Below are 15332 nucleotides of genomic sequence, written 5' to 3' on the forward strand. Positions count from 1 at the left end.
GGGCCAGCTGAAAGCAGGTTTCTGGGTTTTGTTTAGCTTCTATATTTGTAACAATGTTTCAAACTGCAAGCTCAGGGGCCTGCAGCAGCAGGCGGTAACTTTGGAGTCCTCTGTCACTGAAGTCAGCAAGCCTCATTTTAGCTTCATACGGTGTGGCTGCCGGCCGCCGTCTTGGTTGGCAGTTAATTTGCATATCACCCTGATTAGCCAATGGGAAGCGTAGTGGAGGTATGGTTAATTACCATGTTTGTCTATTATTAGATAGGATTATATATTACACATATATATTATATATGTACATATATATCACATGACATATATGTATATCCATCTAATATTTGTATATATAAATATATATCACAACCTCTTTATCCATTCATCCATTGATGAACAACCTAAAAGAGGTTGTTTCCATATCTTGGCTATCTATATATAATAAAGGCTAATATACAAAGTGTCCCCTGGAGAGTTCAACAGGGAGACCAGGAGTGCGATCACTTGCTATGAGGTGCACTGACCACCAGGGGGTGGTGTGGAACGAAGGAAGGCCCCAACTGGCAGCCGGAAGCCCCAATCAGCCCTGATTGCCGGCCAAGCCTAGGGACCCTACCTGTGCATTAATTTCATGCACCGGGCCTCTAGTTGTGAATAATGCTGCAGTGAACAAGGGTGCAGATACCTCTTAAAGATCCTGATTTCATTTTCTTTGGATATATACTAAGAGGTGGAATTGCTGGATCATATGGTAGTTCTAGTTTTAATTTTTTGAGGACCTCCCATACTGTTTTCCATAATAGCTGCACCAATTTATATTCCCACCAACAGTGCATGAGGGTTCCCTTTGTTCTACATCCTAGGCAACAATTATTATCTCCTATCGGTTGATGGCAGCCATCCTAACAGGTTGGAGGTGATATCTTGTTGTGCTTTTGATTTGCATTTCCCTGGTGATTAGTAATGTTGAACACCTTTTAATATAACTGTTGGCCATTAGTATATCTTCTTTGGGAAAATGTCTACTGAGATCCTTTGCCCATTTTTTTATTTTTTGTTTGCCTGTTTGCTATTGAGTTGCATGAGTTCCTTCTGTAATTTGGGTTTTAACCCCTTATGAGATATATAGTTTGAAAATAGTTTCTTCCAGGTTGTAGTTTGCCTTTTTATTTTGTTGATTGTTTCCTTTGCTGTGCAGAAGCTCTTTGATTTGCTGTAGTCCCACTTATTTTTTTCTTTTGCTACCTGTGCTTCTTGTGTCACATTCAAAAAATGATTGCCAAGACAACTGCCAAAGGACTTTTCCTCTATGTTTTCTTTTAGGAGTTTCAGTTTCAGGTCTTAAATTTAAGTCTGTAATCGACTGCAAGTTCACTTTTCTGTACGGTCAAAGATAAGGGTTCACTTTCATTCCTTTGCATGTGTCTATCCACTTTTCTCAGCATCATTTACTGAAGAGAGTTTCCCTTCCCCATTGTGTTTTCTTGTTTTTTTTTGTAAAAAAATAATTGACTGTATATCCATCAGTTTATTTCTAAATGCTTTATTCTGTTCCATTGACCTGTGTGTTTTTTTAAATGCCAATATCAGACTGTTTTGACTACTATAGCTTTATACTGTAGTTTGAAATCAGGAAGTGGAGTGCATTTGGAGTCTTTTATGGTTCCATACAAATTTCAGGATTTCTTTTCTATTTCTGTGGAATATGCCATTGAAATTTTGATAGGAATTGCATGGAATCTGTAGATGACTTCACATAGTGTGGACATTTTAACAATATTAATTCTGATTCGTGAACACAGGATATCTTTCTATTTCTTTGTGTCTGCTTCATCAGTGTTTTATAATCTTTTACCCCCTTGGCTAAATCTATTCCTATTTTATTCTGTTTGATGCTATTGTAAATGGGATTGTTTTCTTTATTTCTTTTTCAGATAGTTTGTTGTATGTATATAGGAACGTAACTGATTTTTATATGTTGATTTTTTTATCCCGCCATTGTATAGAATTTGTTAATTAGTACCAACAGTTTTTTGATGGAGTCTTTAGTCTAGAGGCCCAATGCACAAAATTTGTGCAAGAGGCTGGGCCCTCGCAGCCCTGGCTGCCTCTGCCCTCGCAGCAGCCCTGACTTCCTTGCAGCCCCATGTCCCCCCACTCCCAGTGGTCATTCCAGAAGGTCATTCCAGAAGGTCGTTCTGCCATCTGGTCTAATTAGCATATTAGCTCTTTATTATGTAGGATACACACACACACACACACACACACACACACATTCGTGGGATCTGCAAACAGAGACAGTTTTACTTCTTCCTTTACAATTTGGAGGGCTATTATTTCTTTTTCTTGCCTAATTGCTCCGACTAGGACTTCCAATGCTATGTTAAACAAAAGGGTGAGAACAGGCATCCTTGTCTTGTTCCTGACTTTAGGAGAAAAGCTTTCAACTTTTCACTGTGAGTACGATGTCCGCTGTCGGCTTGTCATATATGGCCTTTATTACGCTGAGGAACATTCCTTCTATACCTGGTTGGTTGAGCATTTTTATCATGAAAGGAAGTTGAATTTTTGTCAAATATCTTTACTGCATCTATTGAGGTGATCATGTGATTTTTATACTTGTTCTGTTCATGTGGTGTATCACATTTATTGATCTGTGGATGTTGAACCCTCTTTGCACCCCAGGGAGCAACGGTGTCTTTTCAATAGGCTCTGGGACCAAATGTGGGTCTAGACTCAGAATCCAGTTCCCCCACATGTAGAGCAAGCTGTCTGAGAAAGAAATTCTCAGATATAGTGATAGGCATTTCCGTTACAGTCTTAAGTCTGAATCATCACCCAGCACATTTTACTTTAACCTTGTCTCTTAGACTAAGACTTGGCCAGAACACGAACTCACCCTGATTCCTAGTTTACTGTCTGTTTGATCTGTACCTCTGTTGTCTTGGGATCCTGAACCTTAAATGCGGCTCAGCACTAAAAGCTCTTCCATCTTCCCAAGGGCTCTTCTCAGCCTCCACCACAGGCGTATATTCACTTGTTCTAACTGCTTAGCTGCTTAGTGGAACAGCCTCCATTTACCTTCCTCACCAGCCAAGACTCTCCCCTTACTCCAAAGAATAAAGAAATCTTTATAGCAGGAACCCAGCTGCCAGTTCTTAGGTGTGCTCGAGAGTTTAAAAGCACTAGGAGTCAAGGCTGCCTCTAGCAATATTCAACTCATGCAACCTATTTCTTATACATCAAATCTCTTCCAGGAGTAAGAATTTGAAACAGTTTTATACAGAAATCTTAAAATGCTTCTCGCATGTGTTAATCACCTTTGCTGTGCTTCGTGTACTTCTAGCTCATAGATTCTGCACCCCCAGCTCCGTCTCCCACCCCAGTGGAGTGGCCCTGGTCTCCTTATACCCCAATTCACACTGCTTGGCCACCTACCTGCCCATGTGAATGATCCTCACTGAAAAATCACGCAAGCGCAGTTTTGGGAAAACTATCAACATGTACTATGCCTATTTTACAGTGCACTCTTTTTAAATGAAATGAACTATTTTGTCTTCCTCTTTTCAAATTTGCACATACACTTAATAACGAAGACTTGTTCATTTATAAGTACATGCCATGGTCTCTGCTCTACAAGATGTGTGTTGGGGGGGCGGGGGGAGCTACAAGGACATTCCACCTGCAACCATTAGAAAAGTGGTCACCAAGTAGGTACGAAGTGAACATACAGTAGGCTTTCAGGAAAGGGGCTGGTTCATGTGCCCAAAAGATTTATACTGAGCTGTGAGGGCTAAGAGTTGAACCAGCAAGAAAAATGCCAGCAGAGATTAGAGGCTGGAATTAGCCTTCAGCCAGCGTGTATTAGGCTCCAAGCTTGAGCCAGGCATGTGAAAGAGAGGAGATGAGAGGGACGATAAAAGCAGCACTGAGTGGGGGCTTGTATGTGCCTTGGGCAACCCCAGGAAAGGCTTCCCTCAGGAGACGCCCCTGAGCTTAGCATTGAAGAGTAGAGAGGACGGGCATCCAAGCACAGGGACCGGCCAAGCAAAGGCCCTGCTGCAGCGTGTCCCTTCAGAGAACCATGAACAGCACAGGATGCTGGGGGAGAGACCAGATGAGGCCACTGAAGGATGCAAGAGCCAAGCCCTAAGTCTTGACGCTGGGCTGATACATGTGTCCTTCTTAACTTTCCCCCATTAAACCAAATGCTAGCAGAACACCTGTGCCATGGACAGAAGTTGCCAGAACTGTAATGAGATATGAGACCCCATCCCTACTGGGGAGGAACTTGCTGGCTGGTTGAAGAGGCAAGAAAATATCCTGGTGTCCCTCATAATTTTACCCTCTCAGAGTTGAGTTTAGGTTCTCCATTGCGATCTTACCTGGCCAATGGCAGGTGTCACTCTGAAAGGAGAGACTAAGGAGTTGAAATATTCAGGACGTGCCACCCTCCCCGAATTCTCCTCAGGCAAGATGGCTGTGAGCATCTCTCTCACATGTAACCTTCTAAGAAAAGGAAGCTGGGGAGACCCCACTTTATTCAAGATGATGTCTGTGGCTCAGTGGCTACCTAGAACCTTGCCTGGAAGAGAAAGGTCGACAGGCCAAAGTGTTTTCCTGGAGCCAAATCAAGGGATAGACTCAAGGACACCAGAGCCACAGCCACAGCTCCTCCCTCCTGCTGCTCCTCTCCTTCTGGAATATTCTCTCCAGATGCTGAGTTTACCCCAGGACCTCCATATGCCCCCTCCCATGGGATCTGATCCAGACTTCCTGCTTCCTGACCTTGTCCTGGGGCCTCACTCCACGCCTGGCACACATGAACAGATCAATGAATGCTTTTGTGATAACAGGTGGAAGTCAGCTCTCCCTTCCTATTTACCACCCCTGCTTCATGCTTTTATCTAATCTTGTCTCTGACCAGGTTATTAATCTGTCCCCGGGAATAGATTACACATGCACAGCTGCCTTGCTGAACAGTGCGGTCTTATTGACCGTGTGACTCTGATGTACACTGATTACAGTTACAGCAGCTTATGGTTAGGACACACGCCCCTTTCCGTGACCAGAGCAACATTAATTTATGCGATTCATTAATTTATCGAGGCCATAGGTGAGGCACTGAGCTGGGCATAAGAATACAGAAATTTAGACAACACACTAACGACAGACACAGACATGTAGGAAAGTATCTTATATAATAAAAGGCTAATATGCAAATTGTCCCTTTGACCAGGAGTTCAACTGGGAGTTCAACCAGGGGGCTGAGCCAGCCAGTCAACTGCCCACAGCCCCTCCCCTCAGCTGGCCCCACCCCCAATCGAGGGCAGCCCTGATCAGGGTGGGCCGACCGGACCTCACCCGGGCACAAATTTGTACACCGGGCCTCTAGTTATAAAAAAATAATATTTTACATTAATATATTTTAAATGTCCAGAGGAAGCTCACCAATTTATATTACTACCTGATGCCATGAGACCACCTGGAGGACTCAGGTGGGACATGCTTTGAGAGCCACAGTCAGAGCCTAGCTGTTGGATGAGAAATTAATATTAATAAATAATTAAAAATATGCCTAAAGCACCAAACACTTACTTTCCTCTGCATTTAGGTTACATGAATGTCAGGTCATTAGAGTGGCTGACATCTACTAAGTAAGCACCCTCCTACGTGTCAGATGCTGTGCTGTGTGCGTCACTGAGCGTGGAACGATGTTAAGATGGATTAATGGGGTGGGGGGGCTACCATTTGCGTGTGGCTGGTCCCGAGGCAAGATAAGCTACACTGCCACAGAAAAGTTCAAAAGATAATTAAGCCAGTTAAAAGGCAAAACAGCACTGGACTGAAGCTGCCTTTCAGAGCCAGTTTCCAAGAAATAATTTCATCATCACAGAACATCAAACGTGAATCCCATTTTCAGCTATGCAAATTCCAAAAGAATAATACCTCACATTTGCATAATGTTTGATGCTTCTGAAAGTGCTTTCCCAGTTATTAATCTAGAGGAGGCTTTATTACCACTGGAAACATCAATTGAAATTCTGTTCAAACCCAAGTTCCCCATTATTTTTTCCACCTTCCCCTCAAACCCCAGAGCTGCCTAAATCCAGGTGCTTATGACTGACAGGTGGCTATGCGTACGTGCCGCCCGTTGTGTGACCTTGGACTGAGTCAGACGTCGGAAAACCTGTTGAACTAACACTACCTCAGGGAGCTGCTCCCAGTTCACATTTGAGATCCTTGCAGGGTCCCAGACTTTGTGGCCACTGAGTGTGCTGTGCTCATAGGGCCCCATTCCCTTTTATCAAATATTAGAAAACAAGGAAATCAGTTCCACCACTTTGTCCTTAAACCTCCAGAAATCCCCGTCAGTGACTGCCCGCAGGGTAGCCCCCGATGCCAGAGAGCTCCCACATCCTTTCTGTGTTTAGCGTAACATGAACCAGGGGCCGGTGGTGCTGTACAGCCGAGGCAGGGAGAAGATCTCAGAAACCCAAGGTGAGAAGATAGGACGGGGTGCGAGGACATACTGCTCCCCAAACCTTTCCACTTGGTTTCTTTTTCCATCGCTCTCAGACTTAATTATGTGCAGCGCTCTCAGTGACTGACCCCCCAGCCTTTTCTGACGCTTGAATCTCATGCATTTTAGCCAAAGATTAACCCAGCTGTTTGCCTTTCATTCTGAAGCTGTGTTAATACTCAACTCCCTCCAGATTAGGAAAGAAGGAAAACACGCCTGCGTCCCCCTCCTGGCTCCAGCAGGGCTCCCGGGCTCGTCTCTCAGCCGCACTTACCACATCAGGAGGGCCAAGAGGACCACTGACAGGGTCACCGTCAGCACGGGGCCGCTGGCGTCCAGGCTGAGGAACCCCCAGCCTTCCATCGCTCCTGCTCCTCCGAGACCCTCGGGGCTGTCCTGCAGGGGGAGAGGCGGCCGATGGCCTTGCCGGTACAGGAATCACGCTCTGCAGACAGAAGAAGGAAGAGGCAACCAAGAAACCATCACCTCGAGTGGGTCCCCAGAATGTGCTCGTTCTCAGAGTGTCTCGTATAAAGAGGAAGGAAGAGGAGGGAAAAACAAAGGGTTTCTGTGTAAGGCAATGAATCAGCAACTTCATTTTCTTGATGACTGTACCGTCAATAAACATTTACGTTAAATTCCCCGGGGAACCAGCAGCAGCAGAGCTGGCCCCATGTTGGCTGAGAAACAAATTGGTTCAACCACGACGAGGGGTCCTTAAAGAAAGACTCCTCTCAAAAAAAAAATTAATTTAGAATGAAGTGAAGAGATTCTGTATATCCCAGAAAAACCTCGGGTGGACATCAGCCTGATGAAAAATGCTGGCTGCCCTGAGGGCATCCACCCAGCAAAGTTCATTGGTTCCCAGGCCTAAGGATCCCTCTGGGATCAGAGGTGACTGGGGGCTGGCTGTTGGTGACTGGCTGTTGCAATGGACCAAAACTCCTGCCTCCGATTAGTGCTCTCGTCCTGCGTGCAAGGATTTCTTAAATGTCTGAAAGTGTATCCACAGATAACCGCGTGTATGGATCCTTTGTCCTAGTGCTGAGCTTATCTGACTAGTGGAGCCTGGATCCTTTTTTGCTTGTTGGTCATCGCACAACACCTTTAGGAAGGGGGCTGGTGTGTCCGAGTCCGCGGGCCAGCTGAGGGAGCAGCCGGGAAGAGGTGGGGCGTCCACAGAGGCCAGACAGCACAGGCCAAGGGAAGAAACCTGGGCTTCACTTATCAGCCGCCGAGGTTTTGACGTGGTTGTACTTATGATTATTAAAGTCATTCTGGCCACATGTAAGGAATTCACGGGCAGGGAGCAGGAGGAAGAGCAGGGAGGCCACGCAGAGGACTGCGACCTCCCTCCTGGGATGACGCTCCTGAGATGACAGCAGGGATGGGAGGTGCACAGCAGCAGGTGAATTGGGATGCATTTGGGGGTAGACTGCAGCGTTCCCTGGGGGGTGGGACGTGGAGGGGAAGGAGGAAATATGTCTGACCACCAGGTTCCTGGCTTGATCTACAGGGATACAGGGTGTCCTTTCCTGAGACGGGGAAGGTGGAGTCTTGTTGGGAAAGTCAAGAGGTTCCGTTTGGGTTTTGTTAAGTTTGAGATGCTTGGGAGACATCTGAGTGGCCCTGTCAAGTCAGAGAGCAATCTGGGATGAAAATATACGTAACAAGGATGGGTCATGAGAGTGCATTTATGGGGTACTTGCCGTGTGTTAGTTACTCTCCTAAGAGTGTTCATATGTGTCTGCTCCCTTAATCCTCGCAGACAACCCAAGGAGGTAAAATTTAATCCCATCTTATGGAAAAGTCATGGGATGTAGGCCTCCAAAGCCCATTCTCTGAACAACAGTTTATATTCAAACATAGGCACCATCAACATACAAATAATATTTAAATCCAGAGGCATAGATGGAGCTACAGCCACAAATGAGAGTGAACCACTCAGGTACCAAGCACTTCCCTTTTCTCTGACCAGTTGCCCTGCTTCCCTGTTTTGCATCCCTATTTAGGTGTCCCCCAACAGCTGAACCCCATCTGGACCCCAGTGCCCCACGCTCCAGCCCAGACCTTTCAGACAAAGTCTCCTTTGACCCGTCCCATCCCATCAGGATGTACTGAGATGTTAATGGATCTGTGTGCTCCCCTCACAAAACAGAGCTGCACTCCACGGGGGACACCCAGAACATGAGGCTGTGGGTGTGGGGGAAGCCGGCTCATCACGGCCACAGATTCAGTCAGAAGGGCCTCAGGTAGGACTGGGAGCAGTGTGTGTGCCAGAAACAGGCTCAGAAAAAGTTTTCTCTTCTAAGGTTTGGAGGTGAATAAATGTGAGCAATGCTGGTAAAGCACCCAGAAGCAAGCTTACTTCCCGAAAGGCTTGTCGTAGCAAGAGTATGATGCCGAGAGCAGCATTGCCCAAGTGCATTTGACCACAGAGTCCCTCTTGAGAGACATTTATCAACACATCCCTCAGGAACATGCTTTGAAAAATGTTGACCAAGCCCAAGTCTTATTTACAGAGGAGGAAATGAAACCCAGAAAGGGTGTGACTGGTACCAAGTCCCATAGCTGATAAAATCCAGGCCTCTCATCTCGATTTTTAGGCTCTGCATCTAGAATATGTTCCTCACGTCACGCTGTGGGCATGTCACCCACACACCTGGCACAGGTCCTGCCCTGTTCTTGGAGACACCTTTGAATGTTGGTGTCCAGCTCCCCTAGTGGCACCGAGGCCACTCATTCATTCTTCCAGCTGGCATTTTTGGAGCCCTTCCTGTGTGACCTGTGATTTGTGGAGGGATCATCACACCCTTTCTATGCTTGCCTCAGAGCAGAGCTACTACTCGGGGAATTGTGGGAAGTAAGCTAACTAAGATAGAGTAGAAAGGTGGGATATGAGAGATATTAAGGATTTTCCTCAGGAAAGTAACATAATTAAGGATGTATTATAATTTTTATATCTATGAGACAATGCAGGGACTCTCTGGCCAAGATATTTTCAGGATGAAGGGCAGACTGTTGCAATGATATTTACCATAATTAAACATTATACCTTTTTTCTCTGGGTATTTTCTGTTAAATACTATGTCTATTAAAAACAATCAACTCATCCTGGCCAGTGGCTCAGTGGTTAGAGCATCGGCCCTTGCACCAACGGTTCTCAGGTTTAATTCCCAGTCAAGGGCACGTACCTAAGTTGTGGTTTGCTCCCCACCTGAGTTAGAGTATGTACAAGAGGAAACCAATTGATGTGTCTCTCTCACATCGATGTTTATCTATCTATCTATCTACCTATCTTTCCCCCTTCCTTTCTTCCTCCCTCCCTTCCTCTCAGTCTCTGAAAAGTAATGAAAAAAATATGAAGATTAACAAAAAACAAAACAAAATAAAACAAAACAAACCATCAACTCTACAGAACTGTATGAAACATACCAACTCCCAGAGACCAACTCTGTTAAGAATGAGTGCATACCGTCCCATTTCTTTTTCTATGCATATACAAACATGGCTACGTTTTTTATTTTTATGAAAGTGAAGTCATCATACCCATGCCATTCTGCAAATGGCTTTTCCCCTCACTGTGTCAAGACCGTCTTTCTGCACTCGTTCCTAGAGATATGCATCTCTGGTACTTAGGATTCCACCGTGTGGGTGTGCCGTAATTACCCTGCCCTCTGCTGAATGGTATTCGAGTTGTTTCCAAGTTTTCCCAACTGCAAATGAAGCTGCAGTGAACATCCTTGTGCATATCACTGTGGCCTTGTGTGAGGATATCCCGTGACATTCTCAGAAGTGGCACCGCTGGGCCAAAATGCTGGGGGGTGCCGCCCTCCGTGAAGGAGTCTCAGTGTTTCCTCCCCCGAGCTGTGCCGTTACCCCACTTGGTTAGATGCCCCCCCGGCACTTTTCCCCTCCGCCTCAACCTACTCCAACTCTTTTTTTCTCCTACATCCAGGCAGACACCTCCCCCAGAGTTGGGTCAACTGTTTTGACTTAAGTCTGGTGTTTCTTTTTAAAGCTTTCACTCCATAAATCCTGTGGTATTTCCCCCGTGTTCCCTGTGTTTGAAGGCTGCCCGTGCAGATGTCTGAGCGGTGCCTGGCTCCTCTGCTGACGGGCCCCAGCTGCTGGGCTGAGCCTGGTGTCTGGTGAGATTCGAGGCAGTGGGGCACATTCTCTCTGCCAAGCAGAACCCCACATAAAGGACACCGGGGCACCATGCAAATCCAGAGAATGTCTATGTGCAACCATAACGCCATTGCAGCCTCACCGCCAGCCTGGGGATAAGTGAGCAGGACTTTCCATTCCTGGTCCAAGCAGAAAAAACTGGAGCTCAGAGAGGTTCCAAGCCTGCCTGAAATCATACATTTAACACATTCTAGAGGCCAGGCTCAAGCCCAGCCTCTGGCTTTAAACCCAGTGTTTTTCCCACTAAACATCTAAAGTCACTTCTTGGTTGAAATGTCCGTAGTTCCCCAAGCCAGCCCACGGCTGTGATATCTGTGTTCCTATGTTCACCTCCTGGTGTGCAGAGTTGCCGATAAGGAAGAGGGGGGATGGTGTGTGCCTGCGGGAGGCTTTATCTCCGTGCAGAGATACCGGGACCCCTTTTGGTAGGCACAGACCTCAGCTGGCCCCCATTCAGCCCCATCTCCTAAACACCATGCAACATCTTAGGGACTCTGTCCAATTTCTGAAAACATGGGGTCAGGTGAGATGGGCTCATCCATTCCTTCATTCCTGCAGCCAACAAACATTTATTGAACAATTGCTGGGCCCTAGGCACCGGGCATAGAATCCCCATGTATAAGTCCGGGTCTTGCCCACAAGGAGCTCAGCTTCTAGGAGAGGGAAACAGACATGTGAACACCCAAGTGCCATCGGTGCTAGAGGTGCAGTGATACACACACACACACACACACAGGCAGGGCACAGAGGGGGCAACGGTAGGAGGAAGGCGCTTGTAAAAGGTTTGCACAGCCCGGTGCCATGGCTCAGTGGTTGAGTGTCGATCTATGAATCAGGAGGTCATGGTGTGATTCCCAGTCAGGGCACGTGCCTGGGTTTCTGGGCTCGATCCCCTCGTGCAGGAGGCCGCCAATCAATGATTCTCTCTCATCATTGATGTTTCCATCTCTCTCTCTGAAATCAATAAAAAAACATTTTTAAAAAGAAAAATAAAACAAAATGAAAGGTTTGAACAAGTAATGCGGGAGCTTAGACTGGACAGATGACTTCACCCAGCAGATGAGGGGGGACAGATGTGCTGGGCAGCGGGAGCAGAGCTAACATTTGTGAAAGGCGCTGGAAGCTGGGGTGAGAGGCTCAGAGACCGGTCCCATAAGGCACTGTGGGTCATGCCAAGGAGTTTACACTTTATTCTGGGATCAGAGGGGAGCCAGAGTGGGACCTAAAATTGAGCAGCAGTGTGCTTAGCTTTGCTTTTAGAGGTATCCCTCGGGAGGCAGACTGGATGGGTTATACCTGAGACGGGGACACCAGCAAAGAGGCCACTGGTCATCCAGGTAAGCGATGACGGTCTGAATAAAGCAGTAGGCCTAGACATGGGGAAGAGAGCCCTGGGAAGGCAGAATCACCAGTGTTTGGTCACTGGTTGAGTGTGGGGGTGAAGGAGAGGGGGTGGTTGAGGATAACTCCTCAATTTCTGGCTCTATTGATTGAGTCATGTGGTGCCATACACAGCAGTTAGGCCCTGGGAGAAGGAGCAAGTGGAGGGAAATTACTGTGGCTTCAGTGCTGAGACAGCGATGCATGAGGCCTCTGGTGGCCATGGAGGCAAAGATGCTCAGAGGGCAGCCAGCCCCGGAGAGGCCAGGAGAGAAATCCGGGGTAGAGAAGGAGTTTGCGTTTGAAGAGCCGTCTGCATATGGATGGGATCAAGCCATGAGGATACAACTAACCACAGAGAATAGGTGGAGTGCTGAGAAGTGGGTCATGGAACAACATTAGCAAGAGCAGCCTTGCAGGGGAGAAGCAAAGGGGACCCTGGAGAGATGGAGGAGGGCTGATCTGAAAAGGAACAAGACCCTACTTCCGTGCTTAAATGGGGTCACTTTCTGTTTTCCAAAGAACAGGGTTTGAATCCAGCCACTTTTGCTCTCCAGCGTGGATGGTCTTGAGAAGCTATTTAACTTCTCCACGCCGCAGTTTCCCGTCTGTAAAGTGGTGATAGCTGAACATACGGCACAGGGTGGTTGTGAGGACAATGAGGTGCCCGTGTGGCATGCTTAGCAGGGCTCTGACACAGAGTGGACACTTGTACATGTGGTCTGTGGTTCTGTTGGCCAACACCACAGGAGGATAGTTGTAAGAAGCATGAAATGCCTAAAGGTGAGGAATGTTGCAGAAAGGCCAAATGAAGTGGTCACCAGAGCGTCTTAGGATTTAGCAGGTAGGTCATTGCTGCCACCCAGAAAGGCTCTGGTGAAGTGGCAGATGTTGAGAAAAAGAGGTTGGAAAGGACTGATGACCTTCTGCTTCTATCTCTTTGGCCCCGCGGTGGAGACCTGGGAGAAAGCACAGGTTTGGACCAGCTAGAGTAGAATCTCTGGGTGCCACTATGTGTGGGACCCACGTGAAGCGGGAACATCTCCTGTGAGGAGACCTGTGGGAGGCATCAGCATCTGTGTGCTCCCCCGGCCCCTGTGATAATGCAGAATTGTCTCTGCTCTTCAAGGTTGCTGTGGAGACATGGATGGGTTTGTAAACAGTTTTCAGGTCTATGTCAAATCTTGACTTGTGTATTGGTTGTAAGGGCAGAGACCATATTTTTTATATCATTGTGCAACCGCCTGTTACACAGCAACCTTATATACTCACTTGGCTTTAATTAACATCCACAGGCTGGTGATTCCCAAATCCATCCGCTCCAGCCCAGTTCTCATCCCTGAGTTTCTGACTAATATAACGAGTTGCCCACTGGACCTCTTCTCACAGATATTTCACAGATGCTGCAGACTTGAAATATCTAAAACTAGACTCATCATTGCAGCCTCCTTTCTCCACAACCTCCTGTCCTCATCCCATGTTCGCCATCTCAGTAAATGATACCTCCTCCCACTCCGCTCCCAAGTCAGAAACCTGGGCTCATCCTTGACTCCTTCTCTCCCAGCCCTTACCTCCACATCCAGTTAATCACCAAGCCCTATTGGTTCTGCCTACTGATTTCTCTCCTTCTGGCCACTTCTCCCTTTAGCCATTCATTCTCATTCATTCCACTGACTCCATAAATGTATGGGCATCTAGTCTGCGTTAGATACTGTTCTCGGCCATGGGAATACGCTGGGGCAACAAACAAGCTAGATTTCTGATCCCACGGCGCTTGTATCGAGAGAGGGATCCACCCAAAGCGCAGCTCTGTCTCACTAGATTGCAGCAGTTCCCTAACCGCCTCCCTGTCCCTCGTTCCCTCATTGACATTGATTTGTGGAGTTTGTGCTAAGGGCCTAGCACTGTGCTGGATGTGCCTGAAGAATGTCGGGAAGACTAGCAGGGCCTAGAAGCATTGAGCAAGGGGAAATGTAAAACTAGATGAAACCAAACTCGAGGGTAGGTAGGGGTCAGAACCCCTAAGACCTGGTGGGCCATTAAAAAGTGTGCCACTCCTTCCGAAAGGAAAGGGAAGCCGTTGAAGGAGGGCCTTTCAGCAGGGGAGTGACATGATGTATCTAGGCCAACTCTGTCCCGCCTGGTTTTATTAAAATGCGTGTGGAGCTCTTTAGATGATAGTCTAACACCTGTACGTCAGCATCACCCAGGATCCCCGGTCACACAGTGGGGGCTCTGCTGCAGTGCTACCATGCAGACCCTGGCTGTATGTTTCACCAGAAGGCGGGACAACCGGTCAACGGCAGGCTGCTCTTGCTTGGTATTGCGACCAGACATGGCCCGTCCTGTTTCCCGCACATTTCAGCCCCTCTATCAATTATGTCACCCATGATCTCAGCTTGTCAGATATTAGCACTTTCTAAATTGTCATCGCATCGTTCCTGGCACTCCTCCTGGCTGAATGTGGCTACATGTTGACGATGAGGCGTAGTTCTGCTGGTGAACATGGGGAGTCAGCAGATGGCTTGACTGCCTTCAGGCAAGTCTTGGAGCTTTCAGTCAAGCTAGTGCTTGGAACAGCCATTTTTCACCTCCTAGTCACAGGGTGCGCGTGAGGGAGGGAGGAAGGGATTGTGGAGGCCGGCTGCATGCGCAGGAAGCAGAATCCAGAATCCACAGAGGCTGGCAGCAGACTGCAGTGGAATTCCAGGCAAGTCAGCACCCCGCAGTCCCAACACAGGAAGGAGGGCTCTGCGACATATGCATGGGTCCAATTGTGGGGCCCCCAAAGCAGAAGATAATCAGAACTTTCAACAGCAGCTGCTTTCAAGCAGCATATAGAGGAGCGGGTAGGAGGATCCCAGCCCCCAGAATGGCAGAGTAGAAATGAAAATTGAGTCCTGAGGGGAGAGTGGATAGGATAAAAGCCCAATCTCAAGGGCTTGACAATATAGAAGTGTCTTTCTCACTCACCTAACCGTCCAAATGTGGGTGCTCCGTGGGCAGCTTCCCATGCAGTGATTTGGGAATGCAGGCTCCTTCAGTCTTGTGACCCCACCTCCTTCCGCCCCTCAGATGTCTTTGCTGGATTGTCTGCAACCAGCTGGCCAGGTTTTCACAGATCAGACCTAGAAGTGGTGTAAACACTCCCAATTTCATTTCCTTGGCCACACCCACATGAAAGGAGGCTGGGGAATGAACAGGCACAGGAGGAAAAAGAAACAAGTTTGGTAAACACACAGCA

At 47.4% G+C, this 15332-nt stretch overlaps 1 protein-coding gene across 1 annotated transcript in view; it reads right to left on the reverse strand.

Moving 5' to 3' along the window:
- Positions 1 to 15164, reverse strand: part of TBXAS1 (thromboxane A synthase 1) — a 154422-nt gene extending 139258 nt beyond the window's left edge. Inside the window, exons 1-2 of the mRNA XM_006777104.2 lie at positions 15062 to 15164; positions 6792 to 6962 (exon numbers count right to left, since the gene is read on the reverse strand). Coding sequence (XP_006777167.1) covers positions 6792 to 6880 — 89 coding nt within the window. The 5' untranslated portion in view covers positions 6881 to 6962; positions 15062 to 15164. The remainder of the gene's footprint in view (positions 1 to 6791; positions 6963 to 15061) is intronic.
- Positions 15165 to 15332: the final 168 nt, after the last annotated feature.

The sequence above is a fragment of the Myotis davidii genome, unplaced genomic scaffold (assembly GCF_000327345.1).
Source record: "Myotis davidii unplaced genomic scaffold, ASM32734v1 scaffold329, whole genome shotgun sequence".
NCBI classification, from domain to species: domain Eukaryota; kingdom Metazoa; phylum Chordata; class Mammalia; order Chiroptera; family Vespertilionidae; genus Myotis; species Myotis davidii.